Raw genomic sequence first — 20,207 nt, 5'->3', positions numbered from 1 at the left:
GTTGCTTGATGGGACTTAGAGCCCTGGGAGTAGGTGACCTGTCCAAGATGGTCATCCTGGTCTTTATCTATGAGACTCTGGGGAGTGGGCAGCTCTCTCCTGAAGGTGAAGGAGATGGACGCTGGTAGGTGTATAGGCTACAAGAGGAAGGCTTATATGTGCTTTTTACAATCTGAATGACCCCCAAAGGGGAGTCACACCTTGACCCTTTATCAGCTCACACCTCACATCATGGGGCCATCAGGCCTAGGAGTCTGACAGACCTGAGCTTGAATCCTGGCTCTGCTGATTACCAGCTGCGTGATCTTATTCAAGTCATGGAATATCTTCAAGCCATTTTCCTCATCTGTAACATGGAGATGGAAATCCTACCTACCTTACAGGGGTATCTTGAGGGGGGAAAATATGCCCATCTCTGCAAAACACCTGGCCCAGCACTGGCAACGAGGCAGATATTCCCTTCCACTCAAGAGTGGGCATGGTGAGGTCGCCCAGGATAGGGCAGAGGGCCTGGGCAGAGCTCTGAGGAACCCTGACATTTTGGGGTAGGCTAAGAAGACAAGCTCACACAGGAAACAGAAGAGGCGCAGCTGGAGCAGCAGAGGGGAGCCAGGAGAGTGTAGGCTCATGAAAGCTAAGAGGAGAGCCTGTCAAGGAGGGGCAAGCAGTTGTACCAAGTGCAGCCAAGAAGGCCAGGAAGGTGAGGACTATGCAGTGACCTTGGATTGGTGGCCACAGTGAGGGCCACCTAGGTGGAAGAGGGGGCAGAGCCAGAGTACACTGGGCTGAGGGTGGGTGAGGAGGTGGAGACAGTGAAATTTGGTGAGAAGGAAAGAAAAGCTTTATGGGAGAACCAAAGTGTCCCCCATTTGATATTTCTGAATGTCAAAGTCAGTTATTTAGAATGCTCTAGTCAATTTGATTTTTACTGTTTTGAAATCAGTCTCCGTCCAATATGATCAGAAGCTAAAAAGGGCTGGAAGGAAATGTGGAGGTCCCCCCAGCGCTGGCCCTCCTTCCCCCTCTCAAGGGAACTCATCCTCATGGGGCCCACGGTGGGTGATAAATTATTATCTATCACACTCTTTTAAGATATTCACTAAGGGAAAGATCAGCCTGGTTTGTTAACCTCAATTCCATTTGCAGTTAGCAAATGTGACTCCTCAAAGCATGGAGAAGACTGCGGTGGGGGTTTCCTCCCGGACACACACTCAAACGCTGTGTCATGGGTACTGAGGTCCTCACTGTAGCATCACAGCAAGTAGAAGGCAGCCTGGGAGGCAGGAGACCTAGTATGGGGGCCCCAGCTCTGCTGGCTGTGCAAACTGGGGCCAGCCTTTCCTCCCCCTGAGACTCCCCTCTCCCCTCATGCAGGATAAGGGGTTGGACAGTCTGAGGGTGCTGCCAGCTCTGACATTCCAGGATTTCTTCTATTCTACAGTGCTTGACACAGTCCTTCAAGTCCAATTCTCCAGATGGTAAAACTAAGGCCCACCCTCCAGTCCCTCCCTCTCCCTTCTTATGCATCTGACTCTGCAGAGCAAGATTCAGGGCCTCAAACATGGCTTCCATGCCTCCGGTGGTTCCTGATTACCCAAGGATAAGGCCTCAAATCTTCAGCCTGGCATTGAAAACACTCCACGATCTTGTTCTACCCAACCTCACGTCCCTCTGCCAGGCCTCTGTCCTCTCCATTTTGTTTCTATCCTCGCTGCCAAGCCCTCACCCTTGTTGGACCCCACTCCCTAATGCCTTTTCCCTGACTCTCATGTCCTTCAAGGTCGTTTCCCTGCTCTTCCCTATTTAGACCGCTGCTTCTCAGAGGCAGGGGCTGTATCTTTCTTATTCTGTACCTACTCTTTTCTCCATTGCCAAGCATGTAGCAGGTGCTCAGTAAAATGCTCAGAGAGCATACGGCCCCTTCTCCTGCACTGCCCTTGGCACGTTGTACTAAGTCCGGCCATGCTTTAGTCACTGAGACTTTCCTCCCTTGACCCCGGCCCAGCCCAGGGCCTGGCACCAGCGGTCCTCTCAGGGTGGAGCGCCAGGACTGCGCTCAGTGACCCGCTGGTCCACGCTCCTCTTTGCCACAGGAAGAATCTGCCACCACTTACAGGCTGTGTAACCTTGAGCAAGTCACTAGTCCGGCTCTGAAAGTTGGGGCGGCCGGCGTGCCCACTGGGGGTGGGGGGTTGTGAGCATTCAACAGGGTCATGCCTGGAAAGGCCTAGCGCCGGGTTAGCTCCTAGCAGGTGTGTGGTGACTGTCACCCGTCCCAGCCGGGTCACTCAGGCCCTCCTCCCGTGGACGGCACAGTCTGCACAAGGCCACTTCCCAGGGCGGGGATGCGGGGAGTGAAAGTGCGCGGGGCCGTCCCCAGAGGCCGGACCCGATCCCGCCGGGGGACGTGCGGACCCCAGCTCAGGGTGTGGCCCCCAGAGGCCCACCGGCAGGCTCGGCGGGGGCGGGTCTGGTCTGCCCCTCGGGCACGCGGCGTCCCGGCTTCCCCAAGCACGAGGTGTCTTTACTTCTGGGGCCCTCCTCAAGCCCTGGACTCCACCCTGGACCCAGAGGCGCCTTTCGGGGCGGGGCCGTGACACTGCACGGCCTGCGCGGCCGCCATCACCGCGCGCCCTCGCTTCTCCCACCTCCACCTCCACCTCTGCGGCGGTACACTGCAGCACTCGCACCGCGCCTGCGCGGCTCCGGGGCGGGGCGGTGGCCGCAGCTATTTATAGAAGGTGACGTCACCTTGAAATAGACCGCGCGGGCTGGCCCGCCCTTCCCCCCTCCCACTCGAGCGGCTCCGCGCCGCCCGGCCCGGCTGCTCCCACTGCGCACGCGTCCTCCCGTCCTCCCGTCCCCCCCCGCGCGGCCGCCCGTCCTCCCTCGGCGGCGTCCGCTGCGCGACCACAGCGCGCGGGGCGAGCCAGCGAGAGGGCGCGCGGCGTGCCTGCTGCCTGCTGCCCGCCTGCTGCCCGCTGCCCGCTGCCTGCAGCCTCGGCCGGCCGGCGAGCCAGTGCGCGCGCGCGGCGGCGGCCTCCGCGGCGACCCGAGAGGACGCGCGGGCGGGCGGGCGAGCCAGCGAGCGAGCGGGGCGCGAGGCGAGGCCGGGCTCAGCGACATGGGCGACCGCGAGCAGCTGCTGCAGCGGGCGCGGCTGGCCGAGCAGGCGGAGCGCTACGACGACATGGCCTCCGCCATGAAGGCGGTGAGCGCGCCGGGGGCCCGGGCGGCCGGCCGGGGGCCCGGCGCTGGGGAGGGGCGGGCGGGCGGGCGGCCCCCTCCGGGCCCGGGGCGACCCCGCCCGCCCGCAGCCCGCGCCCCGCCACGCGCCCCGCCACTTCCTGCTGCCGGGCCGGGGCGGGGTCCCCAGGGAGGGGGCGCGGCGGGGACCCCGCGGGCGAGCGGGCGGGGGGCGCGGCGTCCCGGCTCGGAGTCCCGGGTGGGGGTGGGGGGGCCGGGGGGGCCGCCTGCCGCCTCCTGGACCGCTGCGCCAGGCCGGGGCACCCCCCTCGCCTTTCTCCGCGCAGCCCAGCGGCTCATGAAGGACCCCCTCGGGAGCGGCGCCCTGCCTCTCCTGGTTTCCGCTGCCGCGGCCCGAAGTCGGGGTCATTCCGATCCGCTTTTGCTCTGCTGGCTGGCATCGTCCTGGGTCCAGCCCCCCACGCCCGGGGTCCGCTTTGTGTGCGGAGACGCCCCCTCCCCCCCCCCCGCCAGTCAGGCGAGGACGCGGGCGGGGGGGAGGCGGGCGGGGTCCCCCTCCCAGGTTGGAGACGGAAGCGGGCCGTGACACCGGGTGGGGGGGGAGGGAGCCGAGCCCGTGCACCCTGGCCTTCCCGAGCCCCTCGGGGACCCGCCTGCGGCTCTGTTTCCGGGGAAGGATCGTGGCCGGCCACACCCTGGCCGATACCGTGGATTAGACACCACCTGCGTGCCTGAGACCTAGAGCTCCGGTGACCCCCCTCACTGCCCCTTCTCCTCACAGGAGTTCACGTTTTCTCTAAATGAACACTGATGCTCTCTGCGTCAAGGTCACACCGGTAGAGACACGGCCGCGGCCGCCAACCTGACATGTTCACCCAGCGCACAACCTCCTGGAACGTGGGAGGATCCTCCTGGGTCCCACCCTAGACCTACAGACTCAGAAACTCGGGGGGGGGGGGGGTGGGACTCAGATCTGCACTTGAACCAGCCCTCGTGGCAAGTGCTAGTGGGTTTCAGTTCGAGAATTACCGCCCTGGGTTATATAGCTCATTTGCCCTTTCTTCGAGCCTTGGGAGGGGATTTCGTAGAGAAAAAACTATAAATACAGAGACACCCTAAAATTTCAGAGTCATGTGAAAAACTCCTTTTCAAGCTTTTGATATTAATGTATGGGATATGTGGTTGAGGTCCATATTTAGGATTGTCCAGGTAAGAAGGGTTATCTTTTCCACGTCGTCCACGTCACACGTTGACCCAAGGTGTTTGGAAACCACCACCACCCACCGCCCGTTTGTTGATTCATTGGTGATCCTGAGTTGAGCATGGTGGTGTGGGTTAGGTAGGAACTGTTCATCCAGACCAAGGACGATTTAGGTTTGGGACCTGAACACTGTAATTCTGGGGGTCCTATAAGGAAAAAATGTAATATATATTAGTTTAGCAAATTTTACATTAACAGGACTGAGTGCATTTCCTTGGAAGGAGTCCTAAACTTAATCTTCTTTGGAATAAAGCCACTTCTGTCCCCAGAGCAAGTCACACATAAATGCGCCTCTTCTCCCCAATCACCAAGTGGTGCTGGGATTGTGCAGATTGAGGCCACTGGCCTGTCCTGCAAGTGGGACTTGAAGGCCACAGTATTAGGAGCCTTTTGGGGAATGAAGAAGGGATGGGGCTGGAAGCAAAGTGAATTGAGGTTAAGGGGAAACGACCAGAAGGTAGTTCTGGAGCTACAGGAGACCCGGGTCAACTTGAAATAGGAAGTAAGGAAAGAATGCGGAGATGTAACCAGAATGGAATACAGTTTGTGGAGAGAAAATAATTGGTTTTCTGGTCTTCAAAAGCAGGCTTGAAAAATGCTTTCCTGCAGCTACCTACTTGTGTCCACAGATTTTCTCTGAGACATTAAGGTAGGATTTTGCAAACTAATTGACCGTTTCATGTATAGGGAATATGTAGTATCTGTATCTGAGGTGATTGATGGGTTGGATAGGCCATTGAAAATTCAATTCAGGCTCTAATTATGTCATCTCGGATGTGATAAACCATCCCCTCAAGGTAACTCCTTTTAAAAAATAAGAACTTTTTTGCTCAATGTGCCTATTCTATTAAAGAATTTTTTTTGTCATCTTAATTTATAGAATATGTTTATTGTAAAGGATTTGGCAAGGGTCAGTGGAAAACTGTTTCTCGCGTTTTACCTAAGTTGATCTTTGTACATTAAATTCTTAACGTTATTGAGGAGACTTAGTCCCTATTTCATTAATATCATAGGCCTAAAATATAGCTTTTGGAAAGAATTAGAATTCTGGTAACCCTCTGGGCTTGTGTGGGTTTTCTTCTGGGCAGGTAAGTAGACTGCTCTACCGCACCTGAGTGAAGGGACGTTCTGATTCCACCACTCTGACCTTGAAGCTCGCATCTCTTGTCTTCTGGTCCTCTGAAGTATAAAACTAGTCATGTTGGTGTTACTATCAAGTGGGTTTTCAGCCTTCATTCTTCTAACTTGTTTTCTGTTTCCTTTATAATTTAAATCGTACCTAATAATGTTGCCTGCCTGTCATGTCTGATGTTTTGTATGCTGCCAGCGTCACCTGGAGGATGGTGTTGGTAAGGCTTAAAGAAATCACGCATGTTGGAAACAAAGGTGTTGGCTTACATCAGTTGAGAACTGCAGTTCCCTGCCTCACCCCAAAATTTGAAGAGGCAAGAAATGTTTTTGAAGTGATGTAAAAGCGTTTCTTCCAGCACTCCCCCGTCTCATACCTTGCCACTTACTTGGAGTGGAATACTAGAAAAACATTGTGAAAGCTTCTGGACCCAAGTCCTTTCTAGACCAGGCTTGGAATGACCTTATTCAATTCATAACCTCTATAAAATGAGTACTGTACCATCTTGTGAGAACTGTGAGATAAACCCACAAAGCAGGATAAAAATATTAGTGCATAAGGCTAAGTGATTTAAGGAAAGAGGGTAAATAGCCAGATAGATCTCTAGTGACTGTTCATGGATAGATATGATTCAGTCATGTCACTTAACTGCCCTTAGTCATCTTTTATATTAAAACATAGATGGCAATCATGACATTATAAAATGTCAAAATTATTGGGGATGGCATGGTGTGTTTTAACATAGATACATGGTCGATTACAAAGTTGACAAAGGATGGGAAGAAATAGGTCTGAAGGACTTGAAGGGTAGCTGTAGATACATGCAGGCAACTAAGCTGCAGCTTAAGGAAACAGGTGGGAGGGGAAGAGGCCCAGCCAGTGGCCAAAGGCTGTTATTCCAACAGCTGTGAGATGTGGGGAAGTGAGCAGGTGGTGTGTAAAAGGAGAGCACGGCTGAGTGGCCTAGGGTGAGACCTGACCTGTGTTGCAGAGATTGAAACTAAGGATGATTTTGAGGTGTACCAGAACTGGTTAGTGTGACATCTGAAAGCCACACTGGTACTGCTGTTTGAAATTTGTGTAAACTAGCAAGCCATGTTTCCCATGTGAGTGTCACTTCGTCACGTATCGGCTGAGGATGGAAGAAGGCTCTGCAGTATTCCCAGTTAAAAGGCACTTCAGATGGTGAACAGTTTACGTAGCTCTGCTGCACTGACGTGGGGGTTGTGGTCCCTCTCTGGATTTGGGGTTCCTGAATTATCCCCAGAGGAGCTCCCACGGTCAAGGACCCCACTACTTCCTTAAAGAAACCAAAAATGTATTTTCTCATCGTTGTCTGGAATTTAATATCAGTGGTAGACTGTAGTGTCACACTTTCCCAAAAAAATGGTTTGGGAGGGGATACTTTCATCCCTCAAGCTCACTTTTCTTTCTTTCTTTCTTTCTTTTTTTAATATATACAGGGTTCTGCCAAAGAAGCTCAAAGATGTTATGATGTAGTTATGTTTACGTAATTGTTCATGAAGATTGTTTTTTTTTTTTTCTATTATAAGCTCTCATATCAAAAGCAAGCTTGTTGGTAGTGTGTGGGGGTGGGTAGCTGTAAAGTTTGGGGTCGTGCTGTGCTGTGTGTGTAGCTGTGAAGGATGCGGGCGCTGTTCAGGAGTATCATCAACCCCACCTTGGGCAGTGTGGCCTGGCAGCTCAGGGGTGGCGATTTTTTTGTTTGCTCTGTGTTACTTTCGAGGTTGAATGTTTCCCAGATTGAGAACTTTAAGTTTTCCCAAATAGTCCCTGAGCTATTTTTGGTAGCAGGCCTATTTTTACTCACAAACACATAGTTTATTGCCTTGTGAGTTAGTGGGAGGAGGCCCTTAGGGATTTTTGAGTAAGCCAGTAGTGTCATAGGAAGATAAATGAATTCGTAGCGGACAAGGTTGTTCGTGACATTCAGAAATGCTGTGTAGTCCAGAGCACAGAAAACGGGTAAAGGGAGTTGGTACAGCCAAAGGCTGTGTGGTGAGGATGTATGGGAGCAGAATTGCTGTCTGGGAGTCCAGTCCTCAAAGGAGATGAGAGGAGAGCCTTTCTAAATGGGAAGGGTCCATCAGTTTAAAGTTCTCAGGAAGCGTGTAAGTAGGATTACGTGGGGTGGAGAGGTGAGCAGGAGAACAAGACAGCAGAGAGGCTATGAGCAGAGGTGGCAGAGCACCTTGGGGCTGCTGTAGCCACATGAAGACTTAGTGTCTGGGGTGGCCGCAATGGGCGCAGCTGGTCTGTGACAGGAACGAGAGTGTTGAAACTGGGGTTGGAGTAGAGAAAAGGTTGAGAACCTTTGTCTGGGTCTCTTCTATCTCAAGAATTCCGTGCCTAGTCTTTGTTCCTGATTAGAAATCATTTGGAAACTGGTGATCGTAGAGATGCAATAAATCACTCCGTAGACTCTGCAAATGGCCATCCTGCTGGTTTAGTCTCAGGGTGGTTGGGACCCGTAGTTCCTGCTTTCCTTTCCCTACACCTTGCCTCCTGATGTCCCCCCCTCGTAGTGGCTGACCAGACTTAAAGTCTCCTGGCCTCCCGTATTTTGGAATCTGAAGTGTTGGGAACGCGTGCTAACTAACGTTAGCGAAGGCTATTTGCAATAAGTATCACCGGCCGAGACTGGCTGTAAATCTTGTTTTAATAGGATTTCACTTCAGTCTGTGATTTTCCAATCTGGGGAAAACTCCCAATTTTCCTTAGTTATCCCATCAAGTAATAAAACTGTCTTCCTCCCATGAGTTTCCTTTAGTTAACCGAGTTGTAATCCAGGAGTATTAAAACACTATATTTAAACGTATCCAGTTATTTCCTAGTTCGGCCCTGGCCGGAGTTCTGAGAACAATGCTTGTTTAGCTGTTAGTCACACTCAGCTGATGCCACTTAGTGATTCATTCAGACTGGCAGGCGACCAAGAGATCGTTACATAAACACTGACACTCCTAGCCCATGATTTTCTTGTGAAGGTGTTGTAAATACTGCCCAGTAGCCTTTTTTGGGCAGTTTATTCCTGATGGAGAAGGGATCCGCGGATTCCTGAAACCCACAGGTACACCCACCTTTATGTTCATATTCACTGGTAGCCACCTCAGGCCTTACCACACCTGCTATCGTTGCTCAGGAAAAAGGGAATCCTAGAATTTTAGAGCTGAAGAAGTTCTTGGGAAGTGTTTGAGCTGGTTCGCCTTATTTGACTTTTGATGCCCAGAAAAGTTGTGTTCTGTTGAAGGTCACACAACTAGCTCAGGCTAAACTCCAGATGTCTTAGGATTTTTTTGTGTAATGATACCGCCCCTCGTACAATGTGTGATGTATAAATATTTCAGATATGCACTCAATTTTAATGATATACCCTGGGGACATACTTCCAGTTGTCTTTGCAGTAGTTCAACAAAAGCAGCGTTATTGGTCACATGATAAAGTATATAGTGGCTCCTTACTGATGTCATTTGTATTTTAATATCAAATGGCCTTAGTTGGATTTACTTGCTGGAAGATCTGAGGAGCTTTCCAAATTATGTTCTTGCCTCATGTTTTGTTTTATAGAATATTGCCCTAGAAAAGTGTCATGCTAAAGGATTCAAGGATTCTGAGATTTGTCATAGTATTTGAGATGGAATTTTGGTTTATAAGGGTTGCTTCCTTGAAAGGCCAAATTATCAGAAAAATATCTACAAAGTCTGTCTATACTTTTAGTAAACAAATGTGAACGAGTGTTTAAAGGCACTCCCTGGAGGAGAAAACTAGTGGGGTTACAGGTCTTGAAGGGAGCAGAGACTGGATTAGTAGGAGGAGATGGCCCCAGATTCCTGTCTGTGTGGGGAGGAATGAGGACCCCTGCCTGCGGGCAGCCTTGAGCAATGTCAGGGGCAGCTTGTAGAGGAAGACCACACTGAAGAAGGAAGTGGGGTTGGGTTGATTGACTAGGCAGAGAGGGAGAGACCATCCCTGTCTAAGGATTTGCAGCAGAAGAGTAGGGGTACTGGGTGGGGACAGGGAAATGGGGAAATTAGAAGAGGCAGCTGGTATTCTTACTTGTCTGAAATTTGTTGAGGAGGGAAGTGGTGATAGACAATTGCATGGTTCACTTTTTAAGAACTTGGCACAGGTTTTCATATTTTACACATATAAATTACATTTGTTGCTTATGTTCTTGAAGTACTAATTTTTCAAATAAATCTATCATCCTTTTTAATTCATTTTTTTAAACTTCTGATTCTCCACTGCTGAGTCTTCTCAATCCATGATAAGCATGTCTGTTTTAATATGTTAACAAGTTTCTCCATCAAACCTGGCTTCGCCTTCCATTGAAGCAAGCTCTGTCCTTCCAGTTTAAGTAATGCCTTTTTTTGTTGAGTTTTGTGGTTTTCTAAGTGCTCTCCTTTTTTCTCTATTTTTAAAATTAAAGACCTTTCCCAGTAGGTCATATTGTTTAGGAATCCCCCCACTTTATAGAAGATACAGGCCAATTTAGTGTGTTAGTGGCTTTGCTGGGGCCCAGACCAAGGTTTTCTGATTCTCAGTCTGTATTAGTTTCCAAGGACTACCAAACAAAGCCACCACAAACTGGATGGCTTACAACAAGAGAAATGTATTTTATCGCAGCTTGGAAGGCTAGAGTCCGAGGTCAAGGTGTCGGCAGGGCTGTGCTCCTTCTGAAGGCTCTGGGGAAGATCCTCCCTTGCCCCTCCTCGTTCCGGTGGCTTCAAGTGATCCTTGGAATTCCCTGGCCTTTGTAGACACATCACTCCAATCTCTGCCTCCATCATCACGTAGCGATGGCTTTCGTCTCCAGATCTCCCTTTTCTTATAAGGACACCAGTCATTGGATTTAGGAACCACCTTAATGTAGTATGACCTCATCTTGCCTTGACGACACCTGCAAAGACCCTGTTTCCAAATGAGGTCACATTCACGGGTACCAGGGGTTAGGGCTTCAACATAACTTTTTGGTGGCACAGTTCAACAGCACAGCAAAGTCCAGTGCTCCTTCTACTGATGACACAGCTGGCTTGCTTGCAGTTGGCATCATGAAGAATGTGAAATTTAACGTTTCCACTTAAAATAATTGGCGCTTCCCTCCTTGATGGGCAGTAAGGGTTTCCTTTCAGGTAGGTTGGAGTAAAGCTTGCTGAGTAGCTATGCTTCCTTTCAGCAGAGGCTGGGGACACTTTACTGCCACTAATGCATCCGTTTTGGGTTGGGGGAAGGGGGATGTGCTGGTGGGGTTCCACGTGTAACCAGACAGGGCGAAACTCTGGCCACTAGATCTGTGTAGTGTTTGAGCTCATCTGGGAAGCTCTTATTTGTTAACAAGAGTGGAAAGCTGGAAACAGAGTATGGAACAGACTTCCAGTCTGTGATAATCTTTGAACATTTGACAAAGGAATTGTATGATTTTACTGTGAGAATATCTTAGGCAGAATAGCCACACCTCAGGGCTTAGTTCTCACCACCTCGTTGTGTATCAGCCCCTCACAACCTTCCACCAGCGTCAGTCCCCACACCTCTGCGAGGTCGAAGGCAGCATCTTAAAAGGCCTGAATGATGCATTTCTTAAGAGTGCTTATGACGAATATTTTGAGTTAGTATCTATCTCTTCCGTTAGACTGCAACCTCCCTTCAGATACGAACCTTGTCCAGTTGGCTCTTGTCCAGTGGCTTGTCTGTAATCCTGTTTTTGAGGAGGGTAGTTGACTGGGTTGAAGGGAAGATCTCTCTCCAAGGTTTTCAGACTTGGGTCTCAGTGTTTATCTTTTGGGGATGTTGCAGGTGACCGAGCTCAACGAACCTCTCTCCAATGAAGACCGAAACCTCCTCTCCGTGGCCTACAAGAACGTGGTCGGTGCCCGGCGGTCTTCCTGGAGGGTCATCAGCAGCATCGAGCAGAAAACCATGGCGGATGGGAATGAGAAGAAGCTGGAGAAGGTTAAGGCTTACCGGGAGAAGATCGAGAAGGAGCTGGAAACCGTGTGCAACGACGTGCTGGCCCTGCTGGACAAGTTCCTCATCAAGAACTGCAATGACTTCCAGTACGAGAGCAAGGTCTTCTACCTGAAGATGAAGGGCGACTACTACCGCTACCTGGCAGAGGTGGCTTCCGGCGAGAAGAAAAACAGTGTGGTCGAAGCTTCAGAGGCGGCCTACAAGGAAGCCTTTGAAATCAGCAAGGAGCACATGCAGCCAACACACCCCATCCGGCTTGGTCTGGCCCTCAACTTCTCTGTGTTCTACTACGAGATCCAGAACGCGCCTGAGCAGGCCTGCCTCTTAGCCAAGCAAGCCTTCGACGACGCCATAGCCGAGCTGGACACACTAAACGAGGATTCCTACAAGGACTCCACGCTCATCATGCAGCTGCTGCGAGATAACCTCACCCTCTGGACGAGCGACCAGCAGGACGAGGAAGCCGGAGAAGGCAACTGAGCGCCTCGGCCCGCCCCCGCCCCCGCCCCGTCACCACCGGCCCATCCTCGCCAGTCACTAAGTATCTAGTGCTAAACCTATCTGTGTGGCAGCACAGCCCCTCAGATCTGCTCTCCGCCCCCGGGAAGCAGTTCCAGATTAATTCATGGGCATTGCTGGACTGATGGTTGCTGTGAGCCCACGGGAGCTCCCTTTGTGAATTGTGCAGACAGGTGCATTCTGAAGGAGGCATTTTCCTATGCCTGCCGATCTAGGTGAAGTGCAGGCAAAAGCCATGGCGAAGTTAGAAAGGAGAATTAGCCACACAGGCTACAGTTGGTATTTAAATGGTCCACTTAAAACCAGCTGCTAGTGTTTTGTTAAAGCAGTACATCTGTGCATGCAAAAGTGAATTCACCCCTCCCACCTCTTAGCTAATGGAAAACTGTTACGGGAAGCCGAGACGAGAGACCACTTGCTCCTTTCCATCAGCTTAGTAATAAACTTTAACGTGAGGTTTCAGTAGCGCCTTGTTTGCCTCTTTAAATTATGATGTGCACAAACCTTCTTTTCAATGCAATGCATCTAAAGTTTTGATACCTGTAACTTTTTTTTTTCCTTTTGGTTGCGATTGTTTAAGAATCATGGATTTATTTTTTGTAACTCTTTGGCTATCGTCCTTGTGTATCCTGACCGCGCCATGTGTGTCAGCCCATGTCAGTGAAGATGGGTAATTATGAAATACCAGACTTCTAAATTAAATGTTTTGGAATTCAGTGGGTAAATAAATGCTGCTTTGGGGATATTATCTCTACGTGTATGGTCTTCATTTTTTCCGCTCTTGAGGAGCTCTGTCACGGCTCACCACTTTGGATCCTGCTTTCATCTCTCAGACCCCGAAGCATTTCTGGAGCAGTGAGTCTTCATGCCCCCTGTTTCCATCACACGTTTTGCAATGTACACATAAGACTCACGAATTCTAAATAGGTTTATGTGAACCCGGCTAACAACCCCTCTGATCCCTCTTCCTGTTGCTGGTGCTTGTGGGGGAGGAGCCGAGCAGACCCCAGTGCCTGTTCCATGGCGCAGCCCCTCTGGAAGGTGGGTCTGTGTCCGACTCCGAGGATGTAGCTCCACCTGTCCTACCGGAACCTTGGTTGCTGTGTAACACTCAAAGTTGGTACATGTCCTCAGTTTTTCTTAATATTCTTTCTGCGCTAGATGGAATAAAATGTTAATTAGGGACCCAGCTTGGATCCCTGAAATAATCTTTAGTGATCATTAAGAAAACTTTTGAGTATTCTTTAAAATAGGGCAACAGACTCCTGAGTTTAGAAAGAGAATGCCCCGGGCTCTAGCGCATTCTGCATCTGTCTGCTCCCCAGGCTGCTGCGGCCCTGCGTCACCAGCTGCATCCTTCCTTCCCCAGGTTCTGTGGACTGCAGCCCCTTGCGATTTCTGTCACCTCCAGCGCGGTGCGCGGGACCGGCCGTGCTCCTCGAGTGGGTTGGTTCAGGTACACAGAGGCCCTGAACACCTGACTCTTGACTGAAGCTTGGCACTAGACTGGTGAAGGTGGCCACGCCCAGTCTCTGTCCTTGAACCTACATTGCGGTGGAGCAGGGACATTTAACCTATTTTCTCATCCCGAAGTAGAGCTGTGACCCACATGCTAATAAGTAGTCCTCAGGAGGCCTATTTCAGGTTGACCTGAGTGCTAGCAAAAATCGTTACTGAGTTTTGCTTCAATTAGGAGACCATGTGTTTTAAAGCTACGAGCTTTGCGTGGCTGAGGCACTTGGCTTTGATAAAAATACGTAGACATTGAAACATCTTACATTTGGAATGCCCTTCACAGAAAGAGCTTTAGAAAAAGCAGTCACGGTTTCATTTCACAACCATCTTGTGAAAAGTTTTGTCCCCACCTTACTGGGGCAGACACTGAGGTGCAGAGGTGGAGGACCTCTGGAATCAGCTGGTTCCACGGGCCGGCCTCTGCCCGTGACCCTCTAATTCAGAGTCCTGACTGCCCTCTGGTGGGATCCGGGCAGCCGACAACCTTTGACGCTCAGGTCCCTCATTTTTTAAGAGCAGGATTTGGAATATAAGATTTAATTCAACCCAAAGTACCATGTGCAAGGCATCCTCTTGGGTCTGGGAATGGGGTGTGGGGAAGTATGGACACGTCATTCCAATCAGCCCACCCCACAAGTGATAAGTGGGCTTCTTTGAGAGGACCCAAAAGTACATGTGGCATAAAGCTGAAGGCTTCTCTGTTGCATGGTCTCAAAGGCTTCCTTCCAGTTCTGCACACTCTGATGTTTTAAAACTTGTCCAGATCAAAGGAAAAAGACAAAAGCTTGTCAAGGTAAATTTATGAAACGAGATGGGGTCATCTCAGTGTTACTGCAAGGGCTGCAAGACAGGGATGAATGGTCTTCCCAGAGTTGCACTGCAATATTAGTGACAGGACCTACGCTCTCATTCAGATCCCCTAAATCTTCGCTTGTGGTTCTTTTCACTGGGCCACAGTCTTGGGGTTGAGAAGAAAAACTGGATGTGATACACATCCTATTCTGGGGACACTTTCAGTGCTTTTAATATTTTCACTTAGAGTTGAACGAATTATACTTGGTGCTAATGCTCAGATTTTCAGTAGCTCCTCAAACCCTGTTCAAAGGTCCATTTGTTTGAGTTGGAGGAAAGGGTAGGATTCTTGATAATGGAGCTATTGTTGGGTAAATACTTGGCCATCTTAAATCACTTGGGACTGGGGAGTTCAGGATGCCTCTTGGTTCTGTAAAATAGGCTGCATTCCGCTGTTGGGACCTACCATTTAGAGGCCGAGGGGGTCCTCAGTTCTCAGGAGCTCCCCCAACTATGGGGCAGGCACAGGCACCGAGTCACAGCTGGGTGGGACTGAGCAGATCATTTTCTGTTCAAAGAACAGCCATTAGGCTGATGGAAACGACCATTTCAAACACGCTCTGTGTTCTGGGCACTTTAAGTGCATGGTCTCTGAGTCTTTACAGCAACCCTGGAAGGAAGGAATGATACTATTGGAAGGTAGGAATGATATAAGTGCCCCGTGGCTTGTGGGATCTTAGTTCCCTGACCAGGGATCAAACCCACATCCCCTGCAGTGGAAGCAAAGATTCTTAACCACTGGACTGCCAAGGAAGTCCCGGAATGGTACTATTTTTAACAGATGAGGAAACAAGGTATCCGGTGGTATATGTGGTGGAGAAGAGAGAACTCTGAGATAAAATGGGGTCAGTCCCACCTCAAGGCTTTTCCCACCACACCATGGGTTTTTTGATCCCCACCTGGAGAAAAGGACTTCTAGAAAAGTCATAACAATAGCTAACCCCTCTGCCTCTCTGGTCTCTGTCCTTTCTTCTCCAGTCTCTCTGACATCCTACCCAAATCAAATCCTTCTTTCAGGGCCTAATGAAATGGCATCCTTTATGAAACCTCTAATCTGGTTGAAGCCTCCCGCCTGGTGGTTGTGGGTCAGTCTTTACATGATTATTCCTAGTCACCAGGTACCTCTCCCCTCCATCTGCACTGGACCATGGGCCCCTGTGTTGCCAAGCAAAGCAAGGGCTCCAAAAGGCTGAGGGAAGCTAAAGACAAAGGAATCCACTGTCAAGTTCATTTTCCCAAAGTACAGCTCCTGTGCTGTTCTGAAGGGCAGAGGCTGTACCAGGAGGGAGAGGCAAAGGACGTTTGCTGACAGCTTCTGTGGGTGACTCAGCAGTCACCTGTGAAGTGGGGCTTTACGTACATTTCCATTCAGAGCCAATATTCTTGTGAACTGGGCTGTAGCTCCAAGCAGGAGGCTCCTAAAGGAAAAGTGACTTTCACGTGGTCACGCAGCTGGGAAGGGGCTGAGCGTCTGTGTGGGACTCCAAGGCCCTTGTTCTTGTCATGAATGTGTCACCTTCAGGCAGAGGCTGGAAGCCTGACAGTCCAGGTCTCCCTTGATGGGACCTCCCTCCAGCCCACTTTTATGTTACCTTCTCCTTTACATTTGCCTCCTCAGCCAGATCAGCCTTTTTTTTTTTTTTTGGCTGCCCCGACCCCCACCCCCAGGCGTATCCAGTGAGGCGGACCTTGATGCTTTTCTTCCTCCTAATCCTCAGTGCTCCTTCTACCAGAAGGGAGGTACCTGTAGGGGTTACAGCTACAGGATGATGTCAGAGGTAGACCAGCATCGCCAGTTGAAATCTCTCCCCAGCTGGACCCACCTGTTCAGCCTGCTCTCACTTTGGCTCAAGTCTTTTTTTTTTTTCTGCACTGCACAGCACGTGGGATCTTAGTTCCCCAACCAGGGATCTAATCTATACCCCCTGCAGTGGAAGCGCAGATTCTTGACCGCTGGACCACCAGGGAAGTCCCTGGCTCAAGTCTTTACTCTTCCTTCTGGAATGGCTTTCTGCTCTTGGCCTATTCAAATCCTGTCTAGGAAATCCCACCTCCCACCAGCTACTGTGAGCTCCTCTCTGGCCTCCTGTACTGTGGGTTTGCACCACACAATGGCATTTATCACCATCTTGTCAACAAACACATTGAGCTCCTACTACGTGGTAGGCATTGGGCAGGGTGTTGGGGGTAGATACCTTGGTGAATTACCTGTCCTCGTGGGGCTAACGCTAGTATGGATTACAATAAAAATGTAAAATAATACAGTAACTAGAAAAGTGTCACTCAGGTTCTTCTCAGGGCCCAGCACACAGCTCACAGTAAGAATTTGTCGACTTCCTGAGTAAATGGCTGATCTGAGGCCAGAATTTTGAAAAAAGAAATGACCAAAAGGAATCCTTCATTTCCACACCCAAATCTACCAATGAGCTGTCTAAGAAACTGAGGGTCAGGAGGCCTTGAGCTTGGTTCTAACATCACCTATAAACTGGCGGTGTGACCTTGAGTATGTCCTGACCTCTCAGCAGCCTCTAAAAATGAGGCAGGTGCTTGGGGATGGTCTTTGGGTGCTTCTGCATTTTGGAGATTCTGTGATTCTGTGTTATTTTCAACTGCTCTGGGATGGTCTCCATCCTCTTCCTGGCCTTTTTCCTGCTCTCCCCCCTCCCTTTTCCTTCCGCTCTTCACATTTGTCCCTTCTGCATCCGCCCTCCACCCCCCCCTTCACTTTCCTGGCCACCCCCTAGCTCCACCAAGATGGTTTCCATGGCAATCATCTCCTGGAAGTGACATCACCCATCTCCTAGGCAACTGTTTCCAGGGCAGTGACATCATTTGATCACCATGGCAACCCTCCAGGAGGACAGTTCTGCAGTAAAATGGACAAATAGAATTCTTATGTATTTCTGGGGGCTTGGGGACAATGTAGGGAGACTATTAAAAGAAGAAAAAGATCTCAAGAACAAGAAGTAAAAGCTTTGGGCTTGTAGGGAAAAAATGGGAAGCCAGTGTGGGGGCTGGGAAAGAGCATAAGCTCTGGGGTGAAGCCCTTCTCCTTCTAATAACTAGGCCGACCATTTAATATGTCACCAAATTGAGACACTTGAGAGTGAATAAGGGCACCATTATTATTACACTGGGTGACAGTGAAAACTGGGCCTTCCCCTGAAAACCAGGGGATGTGTCTCTCGCCCAGGTCAGGCAGGTGCCTGGCCTCACTCGCTCACCTATGGCTCAGCCCATAAGCGTGCATTCTGCTTTTCTGTGTGTGGGCACCAGGGATGCCACAGTGAGCAAAACCGGCCCAACGCATCTCACAGTCGTGTGTGTGTGTGTGTGTGTGTGTGTGTGTGGTGGGGCCAAGGTAACCCCGCGGTCACCGGGTGAGTGCTGAGGTGCAGACTGAGTGCAGCACTCCGAAGGGACAGCATAGAGTGCGAGCGGTGTGTTCAACACAAGTGCCTGAAGCAGCCGGGGCAGGAGGGGCGTTAGTACGGGGTGGGGGGGTGGGATGGCATGGGGAGAAGTCTGTTTGGCAGAGGGCGCGTGCGGAGCACCAGGCGCCGAAAGGAGGCTGGCGGCAGATTGCAGGGCAGAAGGGAAACAAGGGTGGAGAGGTGGCAGGGACCAGGCTTCGCAGGGCATTGGAGGCCAGAGCGCTGGGCAGTCCCATGCACATGTTTGGAGCATCAGGAGAGATAATCCTGTTTGCATCTTCAAAATCTGTGTGGGGCAGAGTGGGGAGCAGTTTGCCCAGGAGGGAGATTGGGGGGTGGGGAGCTGGGTGGTGACAATGAGATGGACAGATGAGATGCTTATATTTGGGAGGTGGAGGTGACAGGATTTGCTGGAGGACTGGACAGGGATGAGGGTCAGGTAGGGGTGACCCTTGGATGGCACGAGGGCCTTGGGGCGCGGAGTGACTCTGCTACAGCAGGCAAGAGAAGAGCCCAGGGTGTGACATTTAAGGAGGCACACGGGGCAGGGGTCAGGGCAGCCCCTAAAAGGAGTGCCTCCTTAATGCCGCGACCTGGGAGAAGCAGGCTTTTGTTTGGTTTTAGGGGATGGGGGACCAAGTCTCTCGAGCAGTGATAATGACCATTTCTTGTTTTTATGATGTGGGCCTTCACTTCCACCAGCGCCCTAATTAAAGTGGGCAGAACAGGCTGGAGGGCTGAGGCCTGAGTGCTGACACACGCCAGCTGCTTCACTGTCCCCATGGGAGCCCAGGGCAGGAGCTCCTCACTGGCCCGTCTCACAGATGGGGAAACTGAGGCTCAGACAGGTTCCAGAATTTGCTGAAGGCCTCACTGTTTGCAGGTGGCTGCACCAGGCCTCAGACTCAGGCCTGCTGACCCCGGAGCCCACCCCCTGCCCCCCAGACCATGTTCCACAGCCTCCCCAGCTTTCTGGTGGAAGAAGGAAGGAAGGGAAGCCAAGCGCCTTCAGGACGGCCACCTTCTTCATCTTCACCGCCACCATCTGGGCCGAGAGGGTCTGAGAAGGGACAAGACCCCTCAGCTCCGCAGGGCTTCACCAGCAAAGCCCCTTTCTCTCCACCATAGGTGTTCTCCGTGGATCTTTAGGTCCCTTCCTGGGGCTGCTCTCCCAAGAAGGAGCAACCTCTGTGCCTCAGCTTTCGCCTCTGTAAAATGGGGATAATGACAGGAGGAGTTCCCACCCCACTGGTTTGTGCTGAGGCTGAATGAGGTGGGTAAAGTGCTTGGCAGGGTGCTCCAGCGCAGGCTGGATCGGTGGATGTCAGCGGTTGCTGGGATTAGGGCGGGAGGGCGGGTGTGCGAGTGACACACTCCTGTGGGGCGGAGGTGGGAGCGGCGGGGGCGGGGACACGAGGACCGAGGGAGAAGCCTCCTCAGCAGCTGGCTCCCGGGGAGACAGCATGCTCTGCACCCCTCCTTCCAATCCTACGCCTGTGTACAGGGGGAGGAGGAGGAGGAACCTGGCCTCCCTTGGGAAAATGGGATCTTAGAAGAAAGTCTGGAAACAAGCAGGTTGCACCCACAAGGCCAAAGCCTGGGGGCAGGGGTGGTGCAAGGGAGTAAGAAGACTGCACCTGGGCCCTCTGCCCCATGCACCTCCCAGCCTGCCCCCCCAGCCCTGCCATTAAACAGCCTTGGTTTTGCTTTAGCCTCCATCTACAGCACCCTAAAGGCACAGGCTACCTTGAGCTTAAAAAGGAGTGACTTAACATGAGGACTGGGCCCTGTGATCCCGGCATACACATATGCACAAGGAGACACAGACACACCCATCCACTCTTGCTTCCTCTGTGTATCAGTCAGGGTTCAACCAGAGAAATGGTACCAACAGGAGATGCATGTTAAGAGGTTTATTGCAAGGAGTTGACTTACTTGAGTGTGGGGCTGGCGAGGCAAGTTTGAAATCGTGGGGTTCAGGCTGGAACTCGTGCCAAGGGTGGAAGCTGCCGTCCACAGGCAGAACTTCTTCCTCAGGGAAGCCTCAGCTCTGTTCTTAAGGGCTTCCACCTTGACTGACTCAGGCCCACCCAGATTATCCAGGATAATCTCCCTTAAAATCAGTTGATTGAATTGCAGCTACCTTCATCCCGATACCAAGATGAGTGTTTGATTGCATAATTGGGGACTGTAACCTGGCCACGCTGATACCTTAAACAAGACCCTCACACTCGGGTGGTAGCTAGGTATGGTCTTGGAGGCCTGAGGGAAGCTGCTTTACGTTTAGTAATGTGATTCCTTACTG

General features: G+C 51.1%; 1 protein-coding gene across 1 annotated transcript; it reads left to right on the top strand.

Annotated features, from left to right (window-relative positions):
• Positions 1 to 2,864: 2,864 nt before the first annotated feature.
• YWHAH (tyrosine 3-monooxygenase/tryptophan 5-monooxygenase activation protein eta) lies at positions 2,865 to 12,843 on the top strand. The gene is made up of 2 exons (XM_057745205.1): positions 2,865 to 3,211; positions 11,409 to 12,843. Exons 1-2 carry the CDS (start codon positions 3,125 to 3,127, stop codon positions 12,060 to 12,062), a joined length of 741 nt encoding a protein of 246 aa, XP_057601188.1. The 5' UTR covers positions 2,865 to 3,124; the 3' UTR covers positions 12,063 to 12,843.
• Positions 12,844 to 20,207: the final 7,364 nt, after the last annotated feature.

This window comes from Hippopotamus amphibius, chromosome 8 (assembly GCF_030028045.1).
Source record: "Hippopotamus amphibius kiboko isolate mHipAmp2 chromosome 8, mHipAmp2.hap2, whole genome shotgun sequence".
Taxonomy (NCBI): domain Eukaryota; kingdom Metazoa; phylum Chordata; class Mammalia; order Artiodactyla; family Hippopotamidae; genus Hippopotamus; species Hippopotamus amphibius.
Note: the sequence above shows the minus strand (reverse complement) of the source record. Positions and strands in the feature narration are given on the sequence as shown.

Coding starts and splice junctions, on each gene's coding strand:
- YWHAH (XM_057745205.1), top strand. CDS start 3,125: ATGGGCGACCGCGAGCAGCTGCTGCAGCGGGCGCGGCTGGCCGAGCAG. Junction 3,212..11,408: donor TGGCCTCCGCCATGAAGGCG/GTGAGCGCGCCG, acceptor GGGATGTTGCAG/GTGACCGAGCTCAACGAACC.